At 43.6% G+C, this 26,154-nt stretch overlaps 1 protein-coding gene and 1 long non-coding RNA gene across 10 annotated transcripts in view; one reads left to right on the forward strand and one right to left on the reverse strand.

Annotated features, from left to right (window-relative positions):
* LOC310833677 overlaps positions 1–23,359 on the reverse strand; it is a 244,055-nt gene extending 220,696 nt beyond the window's left edge. For both annotated transcript variants that reach the window (XR_014558870.1, XR_014558871.1), the window contains exon 1: positions 23,348–23,359. This is a non-coding gene — a long non-coding RNA (uncharacterized lncRNA). The remainder of the gene's footprint in view (positions 1–23,347) is intronic.
* The window catches only part of PIKFYVE (phosphoinositide kinase, FYVE-type zinc finger containing), a 97,347-nt gene that overhangs the window by 17,151 nt on the left and 54,042 nt on the right, over positions 1–26,154 (forward strand). For 4 of the 8 annotated variants that reach the window (XM_083702956.1, XM_083702958.1, XM_083702962.1 and 1 more), the window contains 8 exons: positions 5,967–6,082; positions 7,251–7,422; positions 9,407–9,614; positions 12,440–12,529; positions 14,473–14,608; positions 16,559–16,716; positions 19,419–19,530; positions 19,753–19,800. In XM_083702956.1, coding sequence (XP_083559082.1) covers positions 5,967–6,082; positions 7,251–7,422; positions 9,407–9,614; positions 12,440–12,529; positions 14,473–14,608; positions 16,559–16,716; positions 19,419–19,530; positions 19,753–19,800 — 1,040 coding nt within the window. The remainder of the gene's footprint in view (positions 1–5,966; positions 6,083–7,250; positions 7,423–9,406; positions 9,615–12,439; positions 12,530–14,472; positions 14,609–16,558; positions 16,717–19,418; positions 19,531–19,752; positions 19,801–26,154) is intronic. The other 4 variants (XM_083702959.1, XM_083702961.1, XM_083702963.1 and 1 more) reach the window with 1 other exon arrangement.

Genomic DNA, 26,154 nt, shown 5'->3' on the forward strand with positions numbered 1-26,154 from the left:
GTGCCTGCCTGACAAAGGTTGGCTGCTTCAGAACAAGCTTTAGGAAAAGCCACAGAAATGCTGTTTACCTGTGGCAGGCAGGTAGCCAGCCTAAGGTAGATAGGGGTTTCCCTCCCAGGAGGATGTCCTCATGTACCCACAGGTGAATAGGTTGCAACATGCCACAATCACATCAGCACCAGGGTCTTCCTGGACATTTAGCAGAAAGGCTAGGGACATGTAGTTATCCTGGCCTGGCTTCAGGAGAAAGATTAAGTTCATTTTTCGTACGCCCACCCAAAAGTTTTTGTTTTTTTAAAAGAATATTTATTAAAGTTTTCAATAGTAATACAATAAAAATCAAAAAGAAAAAATAACAAAAATACAAAAATAAAAATAATTAAAAACACATAAAGTTTCCATTACTTATTTTCCATTAACTTATTTCCCAGACCTCCTCGTACCTCCCGTTTTTGTATTCCAATTCAAATTGTTAGTTCAGCAAATCCTTATCAATAAATTTTAACCTATTTCTAAACCTTTTTTTCCATATTTCTCTTAAAGCATTACAGCTGGAAACCACTTAATTTCTATCCGACATCATTCTAACATTCATTAATTTTGCAATATTTCTGTAAATAGTCTTTAAATTTCTTCCAATCTTCTTCCGCCGACTCTTCTCCCTGGTCTCGGATTCTGCCAGTCATTTCTGCCAATCCCATATAGTCCATCACCTTCATCTGCCATTCTTCCAGAGTGGGTCGATCCTGTGTCTTCCAGTACTTTGCAATGAGTATTCTTGCTGCTGTTGTGGCATACATAAAGAAAGTTCTATCCTTCTTTGACACCAATTGGCCGACCATGCCCAGGAGAAAGGCCTCTGGTTTCTTCAGGAAGGTATATTTAAATACCTTTTTCATTTCGTTATAGATCATCTCCCAGAAAGCCTTAATCCTTGGGCATGTCCACCAAAGGTGAAAGAAAGTGCCTTCAGTCTCTTTACATTTCCAATATTTATTATCGGGCAAATGATAGATTTTTGCAAGCTTGTACATGTTGTACATGAGCTACAGCTGTAGATGATTTGCCCAGGTGGGATTTGAAATGTTCAAAGCAGGAGTTATGATTCCTGTGCTACTTAACACTAAAGCTTTTTGTATGGTTGGGTAGGGAGGTGGGGCAGGGGGCACTGCAGAACGGACCCTTTCATGCATATGCTTGATTTTAGCAGATTTGTAAGAGATTGCAAAAAGGCTTGAGGCTTGGCGCCTCTGAACTGTTGGTTTTGGGCACAGTGTGCATTCCTTCATGCTCTGTGAGTTCATAATGAATAATTGCGTAAGTGCAACAGTGTATTGAGCTAGTCTCCCCACCCCCCCCCCCCAGCTTCCATTCTCCTCAACGCCAAGTATAATTGCAGAGTTAGCATTTTAAATATTAACAGGATTACTACACATGCACAAGTATTCTGTGTAAACGGAAAATCAGAATGGGGAAGCTACAGAAATTTGATACTGGTACTTAAGCGTTTATCATGGATGGCCAAGTGATTTTAATTAGACAAAATTTTATCTGTGTAGTGTGTGTGTGTGAGAGAGACCTATTTTTTCTTATTTATTTCATAAAAAAATCACTTAATTGTGTGTTTTTAAAAAACCAATCTGTTTTTAAAAGTGCCTCCACAATCATGTTTGTTGTTGTTGTTGTTTAGTCGTGTCCGACTCTTTGTGACCCCATGGACCAGAGCACGCCAGGCACTCCTGTCCTCCACTGCCTCCCGCAGTTTGGTCAGACTCTCGTGTGTAGCTTCGAAGACACTGTCCAACCATCTCATCCTCTGTCGTCCCCTTCTCCTTGTGCCCTCCATCTTTCCCAACATCAGGGTCTTTTCCAGGGAGTCTTCTCTTCTCACGAGGTGGCCAAAGTATTGGAGACTCAGCTTCAGGATCTGTCCTTCCAGTGAGCACTCAGGGCTGATTTCCTTAAGAATGGATAGGTTTTTTGTGATGTGCTGTTTTGTTTTTGTTTAATATGGTGTTTTTCTTTTTTCTTATTGTAACTTTTAAAACTTTAATAAATATTATTTTCCAAAAAAAAAAAAAAAAAAAAAAGAATGGATAGGTTTGATCTTCTTGCAGTCCATGGGACTCTCAAGAGTCTCCTCCAGCACCATCATAATTTGTAGGCTTGCTTATTATACTTCAGCATTTTTATATATGTTTTTGGGGTACTCTGTATACAGAGGATGCAAGCAAGAAGGAAAGGGACAAAAATCTGGAGCATGTGGCCTCTCTCAGCCTCCTGGTGTTTTGGACTCCCAACCTGTAAATGAACTAAATAATCAGGGGTAATGAGAATTGAAGGGCAACAGGTTGGGGAAAACTGATTAAAGCATGCCTAAAAGATGAGGCAAAGATTTTGAGCTGCTACATCATGTCTGTAAAGGACAACTCCATTTGTACAATCTTTTGTGTGTATGTGTTAAAGAACCACTGCTACATGTGTGTACCAAAACGCACGCTTGTGTTTTCTACATATGGAAAAACCTTAATGCATAACAGTTGCACTGCCTATTTTCATATACACCAATATACACCAATTCACAGATTAGCATATTAAGTGGGCAATCTCTTGCAGGTTCCCGCACCGTATTAGGTTAGGCAGATGGTTGACAGACCTAGAGGACCACACTGCTGGTGCCATAACACCCCAGTCGTGGAACGCTCTCTACAGAGATGTTCACCTGGCATGTACCATAAAAAAGGTAAAGGTAAAGGACCACTGACAGTTAAGTCCAGTCGCAGACAACACTGGGGTTGTGTCGTTCATCTCGCTTTACAGGCCGAAGAAGCTGGCGTTTGTCCGCAGACAGTTTTTCCGGGTCATGTGACCAGCATGACTAAGCAGAGCAGCACACAGAAATGCCGTTTACCTTCCCACAAGAGCGGTACCTGTTTATCTATTTGCACTTGCGTGCTTTCAAACTGCTAGGTTGGCAGGCACTGGGACAGAGCCAACGGGAGTTCACCCCGTCGCAGGGATTCGAACTGCCGACCTTCCGATCGGCAAGCCCAAGAGGCTCAGTGGTTTTAACTACAGCGCCACCCACGTCCTGGCATGTACCACAGTGCCAGGCAAAGACCAAGTGCTTTAGATATAATACTGCTCCCTGCTTAATGCTGCTATTGTGACGTTGGTGGTCTTTTAACTATATTTTGATGACATTTATATTGCACTTGTTCTTAGCCAGTTTTGCAGATCACCCTGGGGATAAAAAATGGCCTGTGTAGGTAGGCAAGGTAGATACTAAATAAGCAGACATGGTGGCTTAGGGCCCTTGTACTTACGGGACCGCCTCTCCTGGTATGCCCCGCAGAGGACCTTAAGGTCCATGAATAACCATAGTTTAGAGGTCCTGGGCCCTAAGAAAGTCAGACTATCCTCCACCAGGGCCAGGGCCTTTTCAGTGATGGCTCCGACCTGGTGGAATGCTCTGTCCCATGAGACTAGGGCCCTTCAGGATTTAACTTCCTTCCATCGGGCCTGGCCTTTAATTTGAATTCAGCCTGATCTTTTATTTCTCTTCTCTTCCCTCCCCCTCCCCTTTTATGAAGATTACCTGCTCTGAGACCCCACAGCTAATTCTCCCCTGGCCTCCTTGCTGGCCCAAGTAGGAATAATTCAGCCAGCTATCCCTGGTGACTAATGCTTATTAGGATTAACGCCAAATTAATTGATGAACTTTGAATTTTATTGTTATTCATGTTTTTATACTGTATTTTATGCTGCTTCTACGATTAAGTGTTTTAAATTTGTTGTTAGCCGCCCTGAGCCCGGTTTTCTGAACTGGGAGGGGCGGGGTATAAATAAAAATTTATTATTATTATTATTATTATGCATGTGGGGAGTTGCTTGAAGTGGACCTAAGATGATGTTAGGTACCATTCGTCATGAAACAGGAAAAGGCTGCAGATAACTTTAAGGATGTTTTGTATGAGTTCTGGGTGTGGTTTTCCAGGCTAACTAGGCAACTGCCCACAGAAAGAGAACACCCACATGCTTTGTGTTTGTTGTTTGTATAGCCGTAATAAAACTCTTGTTCGAGTATTTTACATCAGTCTTGTGGTTCTGTCGTCTGCCGCCAGGGAAAATTCACCTCCAATAGATGATAAATGGTTCCTCATTTGAAATCTGGGGTCAACACTTTGATCTACCATGAATGCATCTGAAAACTGAAATCTGCTTGGACTTTCCCCAACACTTGTGGTTGGAAGCCGTGGCACAGGAATTTTAGTACCTGGTAGAAATGGTCAAGGTCAATTGCAGAACATCTCATCTCCATCCCATACCACAACCCCTTGCCTCAAATTTCCTTAGGAAATGAATTGTGTTGCCAGGCAGTTAGATACTTGCTAGAAAACGACCCGTAGCCGCAAAGTGTTTCAGAGGTCCTGTTCTTACAAAGGCAAGCTGTTTCCTCGTCCCTCCGAAACTGGGAGGTTGGCTGTTGCACAGCAACAGTTAACTTGATTGCTTCTGGTCTGAGCTGCCAGCATTCCTGCTGACATCAGTGATATATAAAGCAGTACGTACAAAAGGAGCCATGTTTGTTTCTCTTCATCCAGGGAGCGCCAATTAAAATGCATGTCCAATGGAGAGCGATGCGCTTGGTGAGAAACTTGATGTTGTTATTATTTTAAAAAGGTTTTACAAAGCACCTGTTTAAAAAGGAATGCCTTGAAAGGAGCACAGTTAGCAAATCTGGAGCGCGTACTGTTTCCAGCATGTTAGAATGGGAAACTTCGTATAGTGATATTAAGAAACTTTGCTAAAGTGTACACACCCTTTTATTCTATAGTTAGCAAATGTTGCTTTGCAATGGATTGCAGCTTTTTAAAGTGTGGGTTTCTCTTCAGATCGTATAAACCTTTCGCTTTTTAAAGTGTGGGTGAGTAGTTTTCGTGCGTTCTATCCACAAACGTTGACCTGTTGGGTTTCGTATGAATGAAATTGTTGTATGTGAAGCTACTTTTGAGTTCAGTAAACATAGAAAAGGGGCATGTAAAATAAGCTCGACTTACTAAAATGAATGCAAGTTAGTACTTTGGTCATGTAACTGTTTGCAGCTCCTGATGCAGTGAATTCTAACAGTGAATTCCTGTGATTTTTATGGATTACCATGCAGCCGAAGCGGAGGGTTGTAGTGAACCGCTGAAAAATTATCCAGTAAATTTGTTAAGATGTGTGCTTTATAAATTTGTTTTTGAACAAATTTCCAAATGTTGATAAAAACACAATACGGTCAAAACTCCTATTACTGTATTCCGTTTGTGGTGTATGCTATTATACTGTAAGGAGGACTTTTTGCTAAATACCTCAATATGAATGTTGCAGTGAAAGTGACAAAAGGAAGCTTATTCATATACATAGATTTGGTTTTTAATTCCTCAAGGTGTGTATGTTGAGGAATGTAATACAGGCAAGTTTTTTATATGTTTCTTTCAAGTTACTTATCCTAATACTCAAAATAAACCGAGAAGCGATACCTATATTTCTGAACTTCTTTAAAAAAATCCCTGCTGGTCTCATGGAAGCCAGCCATACCGTTAACATGGCTGAATCTGAGGGCTGTTTTCCTAACTTATGCTTTCTTGGAATTACTTTTTTGTTAAAGTAAGTCAGGCTTTCTTCTGAGTAAGTGGGTTCAGATTCTGCACTATTAGAACTTCCATGTTGGAAACATGTTTTGATGGATGCCAAATTTTATACCTTTCGGATCATTGCAAAATGCCCGTTTCTCATGCAAGGAAGCAACTCGGCTCTGAAAAAGCTCCTCCAGTTGGTCAGTATTTACTGTAAAAAGTTTGCATCAGTGTCTGTTTAAGAGAGTTGAAGTTATATCTTCTGCATTCTAAAGAGATGTCCATTGATAGGCAACACAAAGAGAACATCTATCTCAAATGGTAACTAATTTCTCTTGTCCTCAGACAATCGAAGAAAAGAAGCTCCCCTTGGCGGTCATGATCCTCGAACGGCTGTTCAGCTTCGAAGCCTCAGTACTGTTCTAAAACGTCTAAAGGAAATCATGGAAGGAAAAAGCCAGGTAACGCTTGAGGAGGAGGGAGAGGTGTTAATATGATGGAGCTGCTATGAAACACACATCGTGTTTGGTGTTTACCAAAGACTGTCTTGTTCTTCGAGTCAATACAGAGATCGAAACAGCACTACCCGCTGCTGCAAGAAGTTCCCACAAGCCCTTAAGGCAAGATTAAGCCTCACTAATTTCGGCAACTTCCGGATGAAACTAATATAGATGAAAATGAGCTTTTATTTAAGGCTTTCAGCCTAATGAGACGTGATTCTTACAAAATTGGGGTTAAAACAAGGTTGAGAAACCCTTTTGGCCTAGTGGTCCATATATTTAGCTTTCCACCAACTTGGACAGGTGGGTGATGCCACTCACCTGTCCATCATCTGACGTCAGTTGACTGGTGGGTGGTCTCGCTCACCTGTCAGAGTCAACCCTTGGGGGTGGGGGAAGGGGTGTGCTTTGCCAGTGTATCCTGCACTGGAAATGCTCTGGTGAAGCACCACCCAGCAGGAGTAAACTCTCTGTTCATCAGCTGGTGAATGGAGGTCTTAGTCCTGCTCTCTGCTTCACCAGCCAGATTGAACCCTCCCCCCCCCATCAGCCGATGTCACCAAGTGATGCCAGCTGATTGACTGGTGGGCATGGTTAAGAGGAAAATGGCCTCACATGCCAAATTGAAGCCCCTGGGCTTACAGGCAATGTTTACCTTCCTGAGATGGTAGGAATCCTTTACTGGATCAAATCGTATAGTTTTATGATAACACCTGGAAATTATTTTGGCTGGAGTAAACCATGCCTGCATATTAAAGAAGAAGGCTGCCTTTAAAAGGTTCGGTTGAATGGAGGGAGGAGTCCTCTGCTTAATGCCTTTAACATTACATATTTCTGCTAGGATGCTCTGGAGGAATTGCTTGAGTGTGATCAGAACTTGTTGAATGGCTTTGCCATTGTCTACTGGGCTTAAACCTTTACTTGGTAATCTAGAGACTGTGCTATCGAGCAACGTTTCTAAGAAGGACTTGCCCTGGGAAATCTAATTAGCCAGTTACTGAGGAAATGTAATCTCATCCACAGCCTTGTGACTTCCTATGGTATTGTTTTAGCTTCGGAGATAGAAATATCCTACATAAATCTGTTGCCTTGTGTTGTGACCAGGCTAAATACTTAATTCCCTCCCCAGGACAGTGATCTGAAGCAATACTGGATGCCGGACAGCCAGTGCAAGGAGTGCTATGATTGCAGTGAGAAATTCACCACCTTTCGCCGCAGGCACCACTGCCGGCTGTGCGGGCAGATTTTCTGCAGCCGCTGCTGCAACCAGGAAATCCCTGGGAAATTCATGGGTTACACAGGTAAGGCACGAAGCGTTCAAAGTCTCAGCCTTTTTAGGGGAGGGGAGAAAGTTGCCTTTGTTTTAGGGCTGAGCATGGAGCCTTTCCACATGGGAAGTGTGCTATGATGGGCTCCTTCATCCGCTTCATTCACAGTTCCATGCAAAGTTAAAGGTAGGACACTGTTAGTTGTGTTTGCACGTCTTTCCCTGCTTTATACCTACCTCTGAAAGAATTTGCTCCCTTGCATTCATAAATGTACATTATGCAGTTATTTTGGTGGGGATGCAGTTGACTTCACAGCATGAGCGATGACACCTTGAGCAGTGCGGTGGCATAAGGCGAAGGAAGACTTCCGCATACACACATTAATGTGCCCTTCCTTTGTGATCTGCCTTCCCTTTCTTTCAAAAAATCACACTAATAATAATAATAATTTTTTTTTTATTTATATCCTGCCCTCCCCAGCCGAAGCCGGGCTCAGGGCGGCTAACAACACTAAAACAGTACAACATTATAAAACATTATAAAAATTAATTAACATCAAAATTGATGGCAACCATAAACTAAAGTTCTATAAAGATTGCCAAAGGAGGGAGTCAGGCTGCGCCCTGACCAAAGGTCTGGTGGAACAGCTCTGTCTTGCAGGCCCTGCGGAAAGATGTCAAGTCCTGCAGGGCCCTTGTCTCTTGTGACAGAGCGTTCCACCAGGTTGGAGCCGCAGCCGAAAAAGGTTGGAGCCAGTGCAGCTGGTATAGCACCGGATGAATGTGATCTCTAAGCGAAGACCCCGTAAGGAGTCTCGCTGCGGCATTCTGCACCCGCTGGAGTTTCTGGGTCAGTCTCAAGGGCAGCCCCACGTAGAGCGAGTTACAATAATCCAGTCTGGAGGTGACCGTCGCATGGATCACAGTGGCTAGGTCAGGGTGAGAGAGGTAAGGAGCCAACTGCTTAGCTTGGCGGAGATGAAAAAATGCCGCCTTTGTTATAGCTGCAATCTGCGCCTCCATGGAGAGGGAGGTATCGAAGATTACACCCAAACTCTTAACGGACGGTGCTGGCACTAATTGCACCCCCGCAAGAGATGGGAGTTGCCCCCTCAGTCCCATGTCGTCCCGTCCCAGCCAGAGGACCTCTGTCTTCGAAGGATTTAACTTCAAAGGGCTCCCACGTAACCATCCAGCCACAGCCTCCAAGCATCTGATCAGTGTGTCTGGGGCCGAATCCGGGTGGCCGTCCATCAACAGATAGCGTTCTATAGCTTCTTGTGATGTTTCTGGGGTTACTGCACCAGGATGGCAGCCCACCTTGCTTTTAAGCATGAAGAAGTCCCACCAGGAGGCTTTGCTCCCCATTTTTATGCCCAAACTGAAGAATCTGTGGCAACAGCTGTGGGAAAGCCGGGTCAATGAGCTTCCGTAGTTGAAATCACTGCTCCTTAAGATCAAGGAAGGAATTTGTCCTGGTTTAGTTATGTATTGTGCACAGGAATCAGTACCTGCCAGTAAATATTCTGGTTGGTGGGCTAGTATTGTTATCACCCCACTTCCGGGCAGGCCAAACTTGACAGGTGGGTGGGGCGTGATGTCACGATGGTGTCAGGTGATGGTGTGCTTTGAAGTCCCAGTTGTTGGGACTTCAAAGGGCAATGCTGCTTGAAAGCTCTTTTGCTGTTTGTAAAAGGCTTTCAGACAGCACACGCCCCCCTTTTCTGTTAGAGCCTTTGAGGCTGAAACGGGAGCGAGGAGGCCAAAGAAACTTTTTCTTCCTTTCCAATTACCTGATGGGGAGCCAGGGGGGAGTGCTTTTTGGAAGCAGTGGCTGTTCGCGCAAGAAGCCTCACGTACAGTGAATTCTTCCCGGAGGAGGGAGCTCCTTTCAACTCACAGCATCTCAAATCGTAGAAAAGCCTGGCAAGAAAAACAATCTCAGAAAGTAGACTTTCTTTCGGATCCTTAGTTTCCCTTCTGTTCAAGGCTGTTCAATCTTTCTTGTTTATCGACAGGTGACCTCCGAGCTTGCACTTACTGCCGTAAGATAGCCTTAAGCTACGCTCACTCCGCAGAGAGTAACTCCATCGGGGAAGACTTGAATGCTCTGTCTGACTCTGCCAACTGTGTGTCGGTACTGGATCCTGGGGAACCGCGGACTCCGGTTGGCAGCAGGAAAGCCAGCCGCAACATATTCCTCGAAGAAGACCTTACCTGGCAAAGGTATCAATATATCTGGTTTGGCGGGGAATCCACTTAGGTTTAAGTGTTTGGAATATCTTTTGTCCATCCAGCCACACAATTTGTCTGCAATATTCTGCTTGAATGCAGTGGTCCAATCATACTGGCTGTTGCTATGGTATTGTGTTGATTTTGCACATCAGGTTTTGATAAGCCATGGCTTCCGTCAATAGCGGAATGGCTTAACTGACTTTGCCATATTGTCTTCTCGCCATAATTTTTGTTCCTGGAACCTTAACATTAGCAAGACAGAGCAGAGCCTTGTTTGTGTATCTGAATAACTTTGTGTGTGAGAGAGACTAAGAGTTCTGCAAAAGATACACAACTGGGGCAGTTAGGTTGTTAAAGCCTTCTATTTTGTCTGTCTCTCCCAGCAGATGCAGTCTCTCACTTAAACATTAATTGTGGTGTGTGTAGTGGTTAGGAGCGGTGGACTCGTAATCTGGTGAACCGGGTTCGATTCCCCACTCCTCCACACGCAGCTGCTGGGTGACCTTGGGCCAGTCACACTTCTCTGAAGTCTCTCAGCCCCACTCACCTCACAGAGTGTTTGTTGTGGGGGAGGAAGGGAGAGGAGATTGTTAGCTGCTTTGAGACTCCTTCGGGTAGTGATAAAGCGGGATATCAAATCCAAACTCCTCCTCTTCTTTTTCTTCACTTCATCAAATGTCTGCAAAACCAGATGCCACAATAAAACCATTACAGTGGTACCTTGGGATGCGAACGGGATCCGTTCCGGAGCCCCGTTTGCATCCTGAACGCAACGTAAGCCGCGACGGCATGTTTGCGCTGGTCGTGTTTTGCCGCTTCTGCGCATGCGCGTGACGTCATTTTGAGCGTCTGTTACTTCTGGGTTGCCGCTGAGCGCAACTCGAACACGCTCAACCCGAAGCACATTCAACCCGAGGTATGATTGTAGTCTGCAAGGTGCCCCTGAGATACTTTCCTCTTCCGACCCCAAAGGGCTTCCAATCTTATAATAGGCACAAGGAGACAACATCGGAAGGGGACAAGTGGAAGTGGGCAGAGAACATGCCATTAATTCATTTACACATATCTTCAGCTTGGTTACTACTACAACAATTTAATAAAACCCTGTCTGCTTCTGGGTCCACATGCATGCTGCAGTCAAGCAGCAGACCCAAGTAGGAGGGGGTCCCCCCCGCCCATTTTTCTCCCTGGGTATGTGGGGCAAGGAAGGAAATGTCATTCCTGCCGCAGGCTTGTTGGCTCAGTTGTTTCTTAAAGCAGCTTATGGTGTTGTGTGTTTGGCTTCCACATGCATAGCTCAGTTGGCAGAGCATGATCTCCGGGTTATGGGTTTGAGTTCAGTTGGGCAAAAGTATTCCTGTAACGCAGGGGGTTGGACTAGATGATTCTCGTGGTCTCTTCCAACTCTACAGTTCTTTGGTTCCTCATCCCATGTGAGCAAGGGGGTGGGGAGAACAGTTTTCAAAGGAGACCTTTGGGTCAGGCCCTCTGCTCCTGGATCTGCCACGATGGAAATAAGCACAATCTGGTGGTTTCATTGACACAGGAGAGAGTTTCTAGCCCCCTCAAGGTTCTATCAGTCATCAGTTTTTATGATTTTTTAAAAAAACAGTAAGGTGTATTTACGTATATGTTTTTTAAATGTAAGCTGCCTGGGGATCTTTCAATAAGTCTGATGGATGTTGATGAAAAAAGTTGCATGATTGGACAGGCTTTGAGCGCCCGGACTATCCTAGCTTGAATCTGAAAGGAAGAGTTGCATATTTTGTAAATCTCAAAGTGAATTTAGACTGCTCTTCTCGGTCCGAGTCCTTTTAGCAATCCCTCAGCTTTAATGAGGCCGGAATTCTGTAAAGGTGTTCAGTTGAGACATGGTTTTGTGGCTTCCTTGTGATGGATCAGGTTGCAATATGTTAACATTAACTGCTGCAACTAAGAGAACCCTCCAACAACATCTGTAGGCAAACACTGAAGTTGCTCATCAGTGATAAGCTGTAGTAAAACATCTGACCTGTGGTGTGAGGGATAAATTCTGCCTTGTTTCTTTTTCACTTTCTAAATTTGAATACAGCACCCTCTGCTGTCTGTGAGTTGAAAACAATTATTTTCAGTAGTGTTGAAACATTAAGAGATTGGTGTATGCATTCCCCAGCCAGCATACTCCTGGAACTGAACTTTCAGTATAGAGGAGTGTCTCTGAGCATGTACAGACTGCATTTCCTTAGCAGCATTGGCCACTGTAAACAACTTCTGTTCTCCTGAAGGGCATTTTGATGTAGGTGGCACCTCCTTCCACATCCCTAACCAAAAGAAACTCAGCTTGCAGAAATAATTGAGAGCAATTCTGGGTGGCCAACCAAACAGATTTAATATTTCACAGCCCTGGATTACTGGGATATGTAACCTGCCCTATTCTTTTCAGACTCAAATTTCTAAAAAGACTTAAAGACCTCATATTCCCGACTGCAAAATTCTAATGATATCGTGATGTGGAGTGGGGAACAGTGATGCATAGAGAAGATTCTTCTTATAGCCGTACCTTGGAAGTCAATGACTGTTCTTCTTATCCTTAGTTCCGCCTCTCCCTTGCAGAATTGCAATCTTCCACAGCATTTGAGAACTTGTTGCTTGCTATAGCTTTTAAGGAAGCACTTTAAAACATTTCTCCTTTCGAAGAACAATTGTAAAGAATATAAATCCGCTGCTTTTTAAGTCCTGGGAGAACTCACTGAGTTGTAGCGTAATAACGATGGCTTGCTTTAATTGCAGTAATTTGATGCTAATTGCTGCTTAAAAACAGTGTCATTTACTTGCAGTTTGATTCACCCAGACTCTTCCTCCTCCACTTTATCGACACGTCTTGGATCAGTTCAGGAGGATGCAGGGAAGTCTCCTGCTCGGAACAGGTGAGCCACTCACTCTCATGCTTATGTGTGTATGAAGCTGCATCTGTGGAAATGGCACATTGCGGATCCCATGCAAAGTTTATTTCTGCAGACGAAGTCTTAAAATGACATTGACTTTCTGTCGAAAGATGATCGTGTCCTTTGGTTTTGCAGCGACATTACGACGATATTTGCTTGACATCACTGTGTTGTCCTCAATAGATGGCAATAGAACTGCAAACACAGCATGAAGTCTATAGTTCAGGTCTCGTGCTGAGTGAAATGACATCAGAGATACTGGACATGTGGAATAACTTTTCCCTATCGCTAGTCCTTTCTCTGGGTGGTTGGGGTATTTAGTGGGCTGTTCCCAAAGGTTGATAGTGGCGCATTTTTGTGGGCCAAGGGTGTTCTTGCTGGTCCAAACCTTAGCCTTGCTAGTGACCCAGTATTTGGGCTGGGTGGGCAATTGTATGTGTTGCTTTGACCTTTCTCACAAATCTTGATCTTTGGCCATATACGTCATATGTCCTCAGGATTTTGGGGAGGTTAACTTCCAGGGCTCGTTTCCTCTCTCCAGTAGATGTACAGATTACCGTATTTTTTGCTCCACAAGACACACTTTTTTCTTCCTAAAAAGTAAGGGGAAATGTCTGTGCGTCTTATGGAGCGAATGCATGGTCCCTGGAGCTGAATTGCCCAGGGGCGAAAAGCAGATTGTGCTTTTTTTTTAAAGAGGGAAGTGGGTGTTGAAACAAAGCCGCTGATCGTTTGTGGGGAGAGAGATAAGGGACGCTAGAGATAAAGGAGGCTGCCTGGGAGGGAGGAGGTAAAGACAGCAAACTTGCAAAGGGGGGAAACAGGAAGACTAAAGCAATAAGGAGAGAAATTAGAAGAAAAGGAGGAGCAAAAAACTGCTCCAGCTAAGGAAAAGACACTAAGGCAAATGAGGGAAGGGAGTGTTGAAAGTAAGCAGCTGATCGGTGGGATCGGAAGAGAGATAAGGGATGCAATAAAGGAGGCTGCCTGGGAGGGGGGAGGTAAAAGCCCATGGATCCTCAGGATTTTTACATTGGGTCACCCCAAATTCACCATCAGATCACATAGCATGTCCATGGCTATAGCCTGCACCAAAAAAATCACACACACACTGTTGCGTGGGGCCGCAATGGCGCAAAAAAGTGGTTACAAAGCACGGATCCACATGGATCCTCAGGATTTTTGCATTGAGTCACCCCACAAAAATGATACATCCACTGTTTTGTTCAGAATATTTTTTTTCTTGTTTTCCTCGTCTAAAAACTAGGTGTGCCTTATGGTCAGGTGCGTCTTGTGGAGCGAAAAATACGGTACCTTAGATACTTAGGTCAGCTCGAAGATCAGTGTCTCTCAAACTCCTTTACTCTTGAAATAGTCAAGGCCTGGTGTTTTACTTTCCATTGCCAGACTTACGGCAAGGAAGCAGTCTTGCCAGAGGCATTTATAAGAGGTGCCTTCACACAGAATCAGGGGGCTGTAGAGTTGGAAGGGACTCTGAGGGTCATCTAGTCTGGGGCTCCAATTTGCTCCCAAAGTCTTCCCGTCGAAGGTTGCCCTAAAATGGAAGTTGGTTCTCTGAATTATTATTAAGTAGACTGATCTTAATTTCCCCCATATTAGAGTTAGTGGACAGGGGAGGGGTTTCGTATATCAAGCAGGCCCCTCCTTACTATTTGAGGAAGGGGGAAGAATTTCACTTGGGACAAATCAGCTTAATAGTTTTGCACTGAGAACCCAAAAGCTTATTTCCAGTTGCTGATTTTCAAAACGCTACATTGACTTAGAGAGAGAGAAAGAGAGATGGGCATTGCTTGGGAGGTTCCTTACCTTACCTAATGTTGTAAAATCTTGGACCTGCTCTGTTAAACTTTAATTTTAAAGAGCTGGAGTGAGCTTAAAAGGCGTTGTTTTCTTTCTCCTGCCAGATCAGCCAGCGTTACTAACCTGTCCCTGGATCGCTCTGGATCGCCCATGGTCCCTTCCTATGAGACATCTGTCAGTCCACAAGCTAACCGCACATACGCCAAGGAGGCCAACGAGGACGAGCGCAAAATTCTCCTGGTACAAGCCAAGCAGTTTTTTTTAAAAAAAATTCATTCTTCTTGCAGAAATCTGTAGTGTCTTGCTGCTTTGGGCATCCCTGTTTCTTAGGTGCAGTCGCCTTGTGCTGTTCTCTGGCTGCAGTTAATGAACTGTTCTAATGCTATTTGCAACCCACCCTCATGGGCTATCCCATTTTATCTTTATTATAATCCTATATGTATGTATGTTTGAAAAGGTACTTTTATACCACTACCTAGTTTTTGAAGAGATGTAAGAGTTTTCAGCGTCACCATGGAAAGTTTAGCAACTTTATATATATATATTTTAAAAACCTTTAAGGAATTGCTAAACCCTTGTGTCGTTAGGTCTGAGAATGCAACTGCGGTGGTTGTTTGAACCAGCTTTGCAAGAGAAAATGCTAGCACTTTATTTTGTTTGTCTCTCTGTGTGTGTGTGCTTCCATTACATTTTCTGACTTTCTATGCCGTGTAAGACTATTTACAAATTTAATTTAATGCATTTATATCCCACCTTTTTCTCCCACCTGGTTCTCCTCCTGCTCAGTTAATCCTCACAACTACGTTGTGAGGCTGAGAGGCTGTGATTGGCTCAAGGCCACCCAATGAGCTTTGTGGCCGAGCGGGGATTTGAACCCTGACCTCCAGGTCTCTAACCACTGCACCACACTATCTTTTTCTAGGATACTGTTGCTTCAGTATCGTAGGACTAATTTATATGCAAGCATGCATATTGCGCTTAAGTAAGAGGTCCTCTCCCATATGACTTTCAGCTAAATATCTCAACTACTTCTGTTGAAAAGTATTTTGTTTGAGATGACGTCTCAGACAGGCAGCTGCTTGCTTGATGTTGCCACCCTGGACTCCTTTGGAAGGAAGGGTGGAACAGAAATTTAATAATAGTAATGGTAATAATTTGTATATAATTGAGTGTGCATGTCTGAATTATCCCTAATTATGATTTGTAATACATTGTGGTATTCCCTGCTGCTTCAAAGGCCTGCCTGATGTAAGGGAGAGCCAAGCAATCTCTAGTTAGCTGTTCTAAGTGTGAAGAGCACAAAATGTTCAGCAGAGCTTCGTTTATTGCTCTACCTGAAGACAGAATCAACAGACGGACACACATGTCTGCTGGTGAAGAAGGGAAGTTTGACATTTTTAATCTTTCTCCCCCTTCCGCAAGCGCTTGCAGTCAGAATAAAAAAAGTAACAATAAGATACTGGCCAAGTTTTCTCCTGATGCAGATACGTACTCATGTACGATGTGTATACCGTATTTTTCGCTCTATAGGATGCACCCGACCATAGGACACACCTTGTTTTAGAGGGGGAGAACAAGAAAAAAAAATTCTCCCCCTCTCTGCTCAGCATCCCTTCAGCGAAGTGGCAGGAGAAACGGAGCCCCTTCCATTTCTCCTCCTGCTTCGCTGAAGGGGCGCTGCGCAGCTCTCCCTCTCTGCTGAAGCCAGGAGAGTCTTGCTCTCCCGGCTTCAGCAAAAGGAACCCAAAGCCTGCGGAGCGCAGCGGGAACTCGCGCTGCGCTCTGAAGGCTTCAGGCGGCTATCCCTGAAGCCTGCAGGCTCCTTGGCTTCAGCGAAAGCAATGCGTAGCCTCCGGAGCGCGGAGGGAGCGCTCCCTTTGCACTTCGGATGCTTCGCGTTGCTATCTCTGAAGCCAAGGAGCCTGCATTCGCTCCATAGGACGCACAGACATTTCCTCTTAATTTTTGGAGGGGAAAAAGTGTGTCCTATAGAGCGAAAAATACAGTACATAGCCCTGCCTTTTCACGAATGTGTATAACAGAACAGTGCCTTTGGTGCATCGCGGGGGGGGGGGGGCGGACGGTGCAAATCACTTGCAACAGATGTAAACAGCACTTCCCAAGACGGCGGGAACACTTAAGCCCACCAAACAGATGCTATCTAAAAGTGTCATCACTCTTGCCTCCCAGGACTCAGTCCAGCTAAAGGACCTGTGGAAGAAAATATGCCATCACAACAGTGGCATGGAGTTCCAGGATCATCGCTATTGGCTGCGGACGCATCCCAACTGCATCGTGGGGAAGGAGCTGGTCAACTGGCTCATGAGGAACGGCCACGTCACCACCAGGTACTGGGCAACCCGGAGTTCATGACGGTCTCATTACTTCATGGCTCAGGGGGTTACTGGGCTATTATGAACTAGTTATTTCCATGAAGGGAATGTGTTCTCTGTATTTATTTTTTTAAATTGCAACCAAATTATGAAATGCAAACGGTATTATAAAGCATAAACCCTCAACCCACCCACCCTCATCCCATCTCTAATCCAAGGTAATTTTGCTGGGTAGAAAATGCTACTTTGTTATCGTAAGGTAGTTGTTTTTGGGCTTGTTCTAAATCGGTGGTTCTCCTTCTGTGAATGTAATATAAGCGCCATTCCTCAAATTATTATTCTGCTTTTTCTGCTGAGTCCCAATATGTTTTAAACATTTATTCCTAATTATTATAACCCCTTGCAGTCTGCCTTCAATTAAAATGTGTGCGGTCCTCAACTTACTTACTTACCTTCCTTCCTTCCTTCCTTCCTTCCATCCATCTGTCCATTTCGCTATGACCTAAGTATGCTGCAGTTGAAAAAATAATCAGCTTTTAAAATAAGAATCTTGTCCTGATAGGGTGTGGACCAGGTGACCCTCAGGGTCCCTTCCACCTTCACAATTCTGTGATTTAAAAATATTCCAATATTGCTAATGTATCATAGCCTGCACATTCATATTTGTGTTAATATTGTACTGCTTCCAAACAGCAGAACACACAGAGTGTTCTAAAGAGAAAATATGTTCCTCTCCAATGAAGATCCTTCCAACATTGACCATTTATGAAGCATGCTATGTGGACCATTTTTATTTTATTTTATTTTAAAACATGTACCGTATTTTTCGCTCCATAAGACGCACCTAGTTTTTAGAGGAGGAAAACAAGAAAAAAATATTCTAAACCAAACAGTGGATGTATGATTTTTGTGGTTCATGCTGTGGCTACAGACATGTGATTTGATGGTGAGTTTGGGGTAGTCCAATGCAAAAATCCTGAGGATCCATGTGGATCTGTGCTTTGTAACCACGTTTTTGCGCCATTGCGGCCCCACGCAACAGTGGGTGCATGATTTTTTGGGTGCAGGCTGTAGCCGTTGGCATGCTATGTGAGCTGATAGTGAGTTTGGGGTAACCCAATGCAAAAATCCTGAGGATCCATGTGGATCCGTGCTCTGTAACCACATTTTTGTGGCATTGCGGCCCCACGCAACAGTGGGTGCGTCATTTTTTAGTGCAGGCTGTAGCCATGGACATGCTATGTGATCTGATGGTGAATTTGGGGTGACCCAATGTAAAAATCCTGAGGATTCATCGGCTTTTACCTCCCCCCTCCCAGGCAGCCTCCTTTATTGAATTCCTTATCTCTCTCCCGATCCCACCGATCAGCTGCTTCCTTTCAACACTCCCTTCCCTCTTGTTTGCCTTAGTGTCTTTACCTTAGCTGGAGCAGCTTTTTACTCCTCCTTTTATTCTAATTTCTCTCCTCATTGATTTAGTCTTCCTGTCTCCTCTCCTTGCAAGTTTGCTGTCTTTACCTCCCTGCTTCCTTTATTTCTAACGTCCCTTATCTCGCTTGCGATCAGCAGCTTTGTTTCAACACCCCCTTCCCTATTTCAAAAAGGAAAAAAAAAGAGCATGATCTGCTTTTTTCCCCTGGGCAATTTGGCTCCAGGGACCACGCATTCACTCCATAAGACGCACAGACATTTGCCCTTACTTTTTAGGAAGATAAAAGTGTGTCTTATGGAACGAAAATTATGGTATATGCTATTTATCTGGGAAAACCCATCCAAAACAATTTATAAACTTTGCTTTCATCAGTCCCAGATAGGAGTTGCTATCCTAACCATCTGGAGAAAACCAGATTATGGACGCCTGGTTGAAGGCTTCTCCATACCTCCACTTGCCCTGTCATTTCCTTGATCGTTTGCACTGAATTGGAACAAACGGCCATTGAGTGGATTTCTGTTTGTCCTGATTTAGGGCCCAGGAGAGGCCTGTCCCAGGGACCAGGGCCTAGAAAGTAAGGGTCAAGTGGGAAGCTCCTTGGAGCTATGCTTTTTAGATTTGATTACTTACTTGGCCAAACCTTTATTAGGAATTGCAAATCAAGCTGATGGACAATGCCAAGACGGGAAAACTGACTGGAAAACTCAGAAACCAAGAGGATAAAAACTTTACCAAAAAAATGGGAGAAAATTATAAGCTACTTAGGAGACCACTGTAAGCAGATGGAAACAAGAGCAGGATTTTCATTCAGTTGTAGCATAAAAATCACTATGGATAATATGGTTTGATATGAGAATTGGAGTATGGATGAATATGTAGTTGTAGATGTTTGAAATGAGACCCTGTGGAGGGGATGAGGGGAAGTCCTGAGATTTGGAAAATCTCTTTATGTATGTTTGTTTTACTTTTTCCTTATCTGTATTTTGTATTTGTAAAATCAATAAAAATGAATTCAAAAAATGAAAAAATATTAGGCATTGCAATTAATGCCTAATAATATGAATTGCCTCATAAAAAACATCCACGTATAAAATTTTAAAATATATACAAATAAACAACCATGTAAAATAGTAACAACAAGGATTTTCAGTGGAATTTCTTCCCGCAAAATAGTGTCTTTTGCAAACAAGAAAGACTGCAATTCCATATTTGTGAAGCTTTCACATTGGGCTTATAAATGTTTTTGGTAACTCACTTGAGATTCGAAACCTGTCTTTTTTTCCAGAGCTCAAGCTATTGCAATTGGTCAGGCTCTGGTAGATGGGCGCTGGCTGGATTGTGTCAGCCACCACGATCAGATTTTCAGAGATGAGTATGCGCTCTACAGACCACTGCAGGTATGGATTTTGTGTGTGTGGTGATTTCACACATGAATTGGGCTGCTGAACGAATTGCTTTCTGCTGCTGTGTAGTGGTTTTTGACTTTTTGTTCACCCAGATATAAAGAAAATTCTAAAGGGCCATGGCAATTTCCCCAAGGCTGTGTATTCATTTTCTTGTTTGAAAAGGTGTGCAAAAGCAACTCTGATAAGTCACTAATGTAAACTAATTCACTTAAGGTCAAGAAATGTAGCAAGAAGGCTGCGAAACATTCCGTGAAAAGAAAGGTAGGCATCTTCCAGGTAACTGGAGAAGAGAAGTTGGTGGATCGGGAGGAAACGGGATGAAGGGGAAGTTTTTAACAAAAAAAAAAGTGACTTTTAGAAATGAGACGTATCAAGCACAGATACGTCTCAGAAAAAGGTGTTTTGTATTAGATTGCCCCTCAAAAGCGTTCTCATTAAGCGCTTTGCGACAGCCTTAAAGACACCCATAATGCAAATTCAAGGAAGAGGCTGAGCAATTTAGGTATTTGCTAATGGCCCAAATGTTTTGACAGTAGTGGCTTCTTCACTATGGGGGTGAGGTGTAGAGGTTACGGCAAAGACCCTGGTAGCTTTCTGACAAAGTAGCATAATTTATGAATGTACCAAAAAGTGAGGCATGATAGTAATTGCGCAGGTACTCAATGAAAATCACTGTTTACATCTAGGAACTTCTGGCTTGCTCTGACGCATTGTGCCAGTACTCCGGGCTAGTGGGGCATCTGGAAGGGAAACATAAATCAAAATGAGTCATTGCTTGGTGGGCAGCCCCCCCCCCAATGTCCTGAAGAAGATAGTACAACACAATCAATGGGCGGGGGGGGGGGGGGAATTCACCCACTATTGGATTTTTCCGCAATCTTTTTTTAAAAAATGAAATGCCTGTAATGCAATGCTGTTGTGGTGGAATATATCCTGATTCGTTTAGCTGCTACTTTCTCCAATGCCACAGCCAAGACTTTCATGTGGCTGGATGTAAGTGCTGCTTGATGGGACGCAGGTCGCGCTGTGGGTTAAACCACAAAGCCTAGGACTTGCCAATCAGAAGGTCGGTGGTTCGAATCCCTGCAACGGAGTGAGCTCCCTTTGCTCAGTCCCTGCTCCCACCAACCTAGCAGTTCGAAAGCACCTCAAAGTGCAAGTAGATACATAGATACCACTCCGGCGGGAAGGTAAATGGCGGTTCCATGGGCTGCTCTGGTTCGCCAGAAGCGGCTTAGTCATGCTGGCCACATGACCCGGAAGCTGTACGCCGGCTCCCTTGGCCAATAAAGCAAGATGAGTGCTGCAACCCCAGAGTCGGCCACGATTGGACCTAATGGTCAGGGGTCCCTTTACCTTTACCTTTAAATGCTGCTTGAAGACTGGAGTTGAGGCATTTCTGGTGCTTTAGTCGTCCCTGGTTCACACTGCTGTTGTGAGATTGGACAGGGGCGATGTGGGACTATGTGGAGTGACATGGGATCTGCCTTGGGTCTAGGGCAGGCATTCCCAAACTCGGCCCTCCAGATCTTTTGGGACTACAACCCCCATCATCCCTAGCTAACAGGACCAGTGGTCAGAGATGATGGGAATTGTAGTCCCAAAACATCAGGAGGGCTGAGTTTGGGGGTGCCTGGTCTAGGATGTGCATGTACTGCAGTACAGTGGTGCCCCGCAAGACGAACGCCTCGCAAGAGGAAAAACCCGCTAGACGAAAGGGTTTTTCTGTTTTGGAGGCGCTTCACAAAACGAATTTCCCTATGGGGTTGCTTCACAAGACGAAAAAATCTTGCGTCCCCCAGCGGTTTTTTTTTGCTTTTTTTGCCCTTTTCCTAAGCCGCTAAGCCGCTTATCAGCTGTTCCGCTGATAAGCCGCTTAACAGCTGATCGCTGGAAGCCGCTTGACAGCTCTAGCACTAATCCGCTAAGCTGTCAATGGGCTTGCTTCGCAAGACGAAAAAACCGCTAGACGAAGAGAATCGCGGAACGGATTAATTTCGTCTAGCGAGGCACCACTGTACTCAGTGAGGCACGGTGGAAGATGCTGTCTTTGCTTTCCCAGAGCACCTGACTGCTTCTTTTTCTAATCTCTGTAGCAGCAGCTTGAGGACAAGAGCCAGTTCACATGTAATGCCTTATAAGCCAGATCACGGCTTAATGGGAGCAAGCAAACACTCCAGGACTGCTGGAGTGAAGATTGCGGCCCCTGGGCCTCTTCCCTGGTTGTCCTGCTCCCAGGGCTGCTATCCAGGGCTGAGCCATGGTTTGGCTTGCATTACATCTGAACCGAGGCTCATGGTTTGTCTCGCTCCAGACAAACCACAAACAGCAAACCAAGAACAAACCTTGGTTACAGATTCTTGTTTTTCTGGAGCAAGACAGTCCACAAACCTTGGCTGGGTGTGATGCTAAGCCAAAGAGTGGCTCAGCCCTGGGAGAAGCTCCATTTGCTCATTCATGCCAACCCATGTTTTCTCTTAGTGTAGTGTGTAAACCTATTTACAGTATGCCAGCTGATCTGCCTTAGTTGCAGGTGTAGAATCAAATCAGTTTGACTTAGGGTGAAATCTAGTAACCGGTGGTTGTGCAAGTGCCAAAAAAAGCCCGCTGTCATTTATATATTAGAAATGAAAGTGCTGGAATGAAAATGAACTTTTTTTAGAGGAGGTGGGGAAAATAAGGGACCCCTTTTATTGTAATGCTGTGAAAACCTTAGTAAACTATACATAAAAAAGACCTGTGTGATAGTGGCTTAACTCTTATCTAAAAGAGAAGGTGTTTAGCTGCTTTGGTTGCCAGAGAGCTCCTTTGGTTGCAAATGTGTGAATAATTCTGGGCGGAATCTTGGAAGCTTGAATGGTTGCTGAATAAGGGGTCTTATGTCAATGGATAAGACTTTACAGCTCCTCGTTGCACTCTGTGTGTACCAGAAATTGGCTGAAGCTACAATCCTGTACACATGCCCATTAAACGAAGTAGTCCTTGTTTCCAAACAACTCTGCAAAATGGAGAGAAATTATGTAAAACTTGCTTAATTTGCATCACCAGCGAATGCAAATATGAAGCGAATTCTGCCTTTGTTTGTTGCAGACTTGAACTTACCTTGGTGCAGTTTTTTTAAAAAAGAAATCCTTAGTGCAGAGTTCCTATAGCCCTACTTATTTATGGCAGTGTTAAGAGAGCTTATGCTTGACAGACCCGCCTGGGAAGGAATAAAGCCATTTGAATCATTTAAAGTGTTTCAGGAGCGCTGAACCTGAATTATATACACACATAATTTCAGTCTTTTCGTCCTGCCTTCACGTTGAAACATGGTTCAAGTGCAATTCCTGGAAGTCGTAGACCTCACTTTAGAACTGCATTTGTAGAGTTAATCTGTGGAAAGGTCAGAGCTGGCATTGTAGATGGAACAGATTGATGTCACTTTTTGTTTGGTCAGCTAGAAAATTGCTCAAGTAGTAAATGCGTATCTTTCCTCCATGGGCAGAGAGTAGTAACCTTGGGGCAAAGGCTGCATTTCAGCACAACGCCTTGGCTGTGTTCCCAGGATTTGAGGAGCTGCTAACTACTGTTTAGGTATAGAAGGAAGCCCGCCCTGCTAGTTTCCTATGAAGTTTCTTATGAATAATATGGGTGTGAACGGAATGAGAAATTGCCAGTGGGGCTCTAAAGCCTGTAAAAAAATGTGTATGTTTGGGGCAGGTGGGAAATGTGGCCAACTGAATTATTGGTTTTTTACTTAAGGGATTTTGTTACAGAGTGTAGCTGTTGTAGTTGGAAACCCTGACATGCTTTCCTGGTGCCACACGTAGAAGTACAGTGGTGCCCCGCAAGACGGAAAACTCGCTAGACGAAAGAGTTTTCCGTTTTGGAGGTGCTTCACAAAACGAATTTCCTATGGGCTTGCTTCACAAGACGAAAATGTCTTGCAAGTTCCTGCGGGTTTTTTTTCCTCCCCCCCTTTTTCTAAGCTGCTAAGCCGCTTATCCGCTAAGCTGCTAAGCCGCTAAAAGCTGCTAAAAGCCGCTAAACCGCGAATAGCGTTAATCCGCTAAGCCGTCAATGGGCTTGCTTCGCAAGACGAAAAAACCGCTAGACGAAGAGACTCGCGGAACGGATTCTTTTCGTCTTGCGAGGCACCACTGTATCTAAAGGGGCTGCATATAGTTTTCAAGATTACGGGATAATTTGGATGCCATATTTAGTGCCTTCTAGCATGAACATGGTCGTTTATACACCTAAATATAGATGTCTTTCATGCACATTTCAATAGCCTAAATGATTTATTGGGTGGATACAGAGATTTTACAGACAAGATGAGACAAAATTATCCAATGCAGAAATACTTTCTTTGCTTTAGTCTTCTGATGGGCCACAGTGTTCTACAACAAACAATTAGTTATCCATCTCTGTTTTTGGAGAAAAATAGATGAGAAGCCATTCCTATGGAAGACAACCCTAGTATAACTAGGTTTCTTCAAGTGATTTGAAACGTGTTTTTTCTCCTGAGCTGCCAGAATTATCTACTTAGATTAAAACCTTGCAATTTCAATGGCTACATAGCTCTTTAGTTTACTTTTACTGTCCAAAATATTAACAGTTCCTTATTTATCACTAGTCTGTAACTAGCTTTTTTTTTTTGCATATTCGACACTGAATTGTCATTGTTCTTTTTTTCTTTCAATTTTTATTAAGTTTATTTTACAACACATACACACACACACATAAAACTAAACATAAAAGTAATAATACACAATCAAAAAACAAAAACAAAATACAAATAAAACATAATACCGTACGGAAACTTACACAGATCCAATTGTCAACTATATACCAGTATATAAAATATTTCAATTCTTTTCTTCCAGTTGACTTCTTTCATCCTAAACACAGTTCTCTTTTTATTTTTGGTAAACTGTCTCCTTTTTAGTTCATTATTACCCCATTTTCTTTCTGTTTTTAACTTTTATACCATAATTTATTTTGCAGAAGTTAATCGAAACAAGTCCAAGTATTAATTTGAGGGCACTGCTTTTTAAGGTATTCTCTATAGTTTCCCAATTCTTTTTGAATTTTTTGCTTGGGCTGACCACTAATGGCTTCTGTCAATCTAGCCAATTCAATATAACCAAAAAATTTATCTTGCCACTCTTTTTTTTTGTTAGTTTCTTTTTTCCAATTTTTGGCAATTAGTGTTCTTGCAGCCCCTGTAACATAAAGGAATATTTTCTTATTATCTCTGGCTAAATCTGTGTCTAATATCCCCAATAAAAATGAATTGTCATTGTTCTTGGTTTCCTGATTATTATATGTATAGATTCCAATTATCTTATATTTTGTCAACATATTTGTGCTACATATTTATACGAAATTCATGTGACTTAAATATATATCTATGCACACTTAAGTTTTACAGACCTTTAGATTTATCCCTTCAGAGTAAGCTTACATATACCTCTGCCCCCCCCCACAATCCCGTGCAGTTCCTGCTCTTTATCGTATTTCTAGAACTCTTTATTTTTCTTTTGCAACATTAACATGCGCAAACACAGTCAAATATAGAGAAAATGGAATTGCCGCTTGCAGAAAAATGGAAACTGTGGCTCTCCAGATGTTGCTAGACTTCTCCAACTCCCATCACTGTGTCCCCAGGTAACTTTCAAGTGGTGAAAAAGCCCCACTTAATGGGCCATTGGTACCATCAAAGGCCTGCTACAATAAGTTCACTGAAGACAATATCATTTGTCTCCATACTGATATTGATGCTAATAGAGTCTCTGGTGAGATGTCCAGTTCTGCGGGGTAAGTTTTAGTGATAGAGACCTGAGGAGGTGAACAAGGTGCTTTTGTCTGTCCATTGTATTGTTGGCCCATCCTGGGGGCTGACCGGGTGGGTCTCTGAAGGTGATTTATTGCCCAGATAAGTCTGGCGTCCAGCCCGCTTCCATAGCTGTGCCAAGTCTTTGCTTCGCAGCCTGCATTCCGAAACCCTGAGCAAAAGCAGAGTCCGGCAGCGTTCAGAGAAATCAGCCTCTGTCTCCTGTGCTTCAGTGTGCGTAAACAGAGTCTCACACAGAGGTACTAAAAACTAAAAGCAGTTTATTTACAGCTGAAACTATCCATTATCTAGCAGAGTACGGAACATTGTACAAGCATGTCTGCTCTGTATGAAAATGAAAGCAGAATACAGTGGTGCCTCGCAAGACGAAAATAATTCGTTCCGCGAGTCTCTTCGTCTAGTGCTTTTTTCGTCTTGCGAAGCACGGCCATTAGCGGCTTAGCGGATTAGCGCTATTAGCAGCTTAGCAGCTATTAGCGGCTTAGCGGCTTAGAAAAAGGGGGGGGAAAGGGAAAAAACGCGCAAGACGAAGCAAGTCCATAGGGAAATTCGTCTTGCGAAGCGCTTCAAAAAACGGAAAACCCTTTCGTCTAGCGAGTTTTTCGTCTTGCAAGGCATTCGTCTTGCGGGGCACCACTGTAGAACAAAGGACTGAGGCTCTTGGAAGTGATGCAGAGTCTCTTCGCCCCACAGTAGGCATGACACACACTCTGAGCTGTTTACCCCTGTAAGCTCAGGTTCTCCTCACAGGGTCCAGGGGGTGGTTAATGCATATT

Source organism: Podarcis gaigeae, assembly GCF_964106915.1.
Source record: "Podarcis gaigeae genome assembly, chromosome: 1".
NCBI classification, from domain to species: Eukaryota; Metazoa; Chordata; class Lepidosauria; order Squamata; family Lacertidae; genus Podarcis; species Podarcis gaigeae.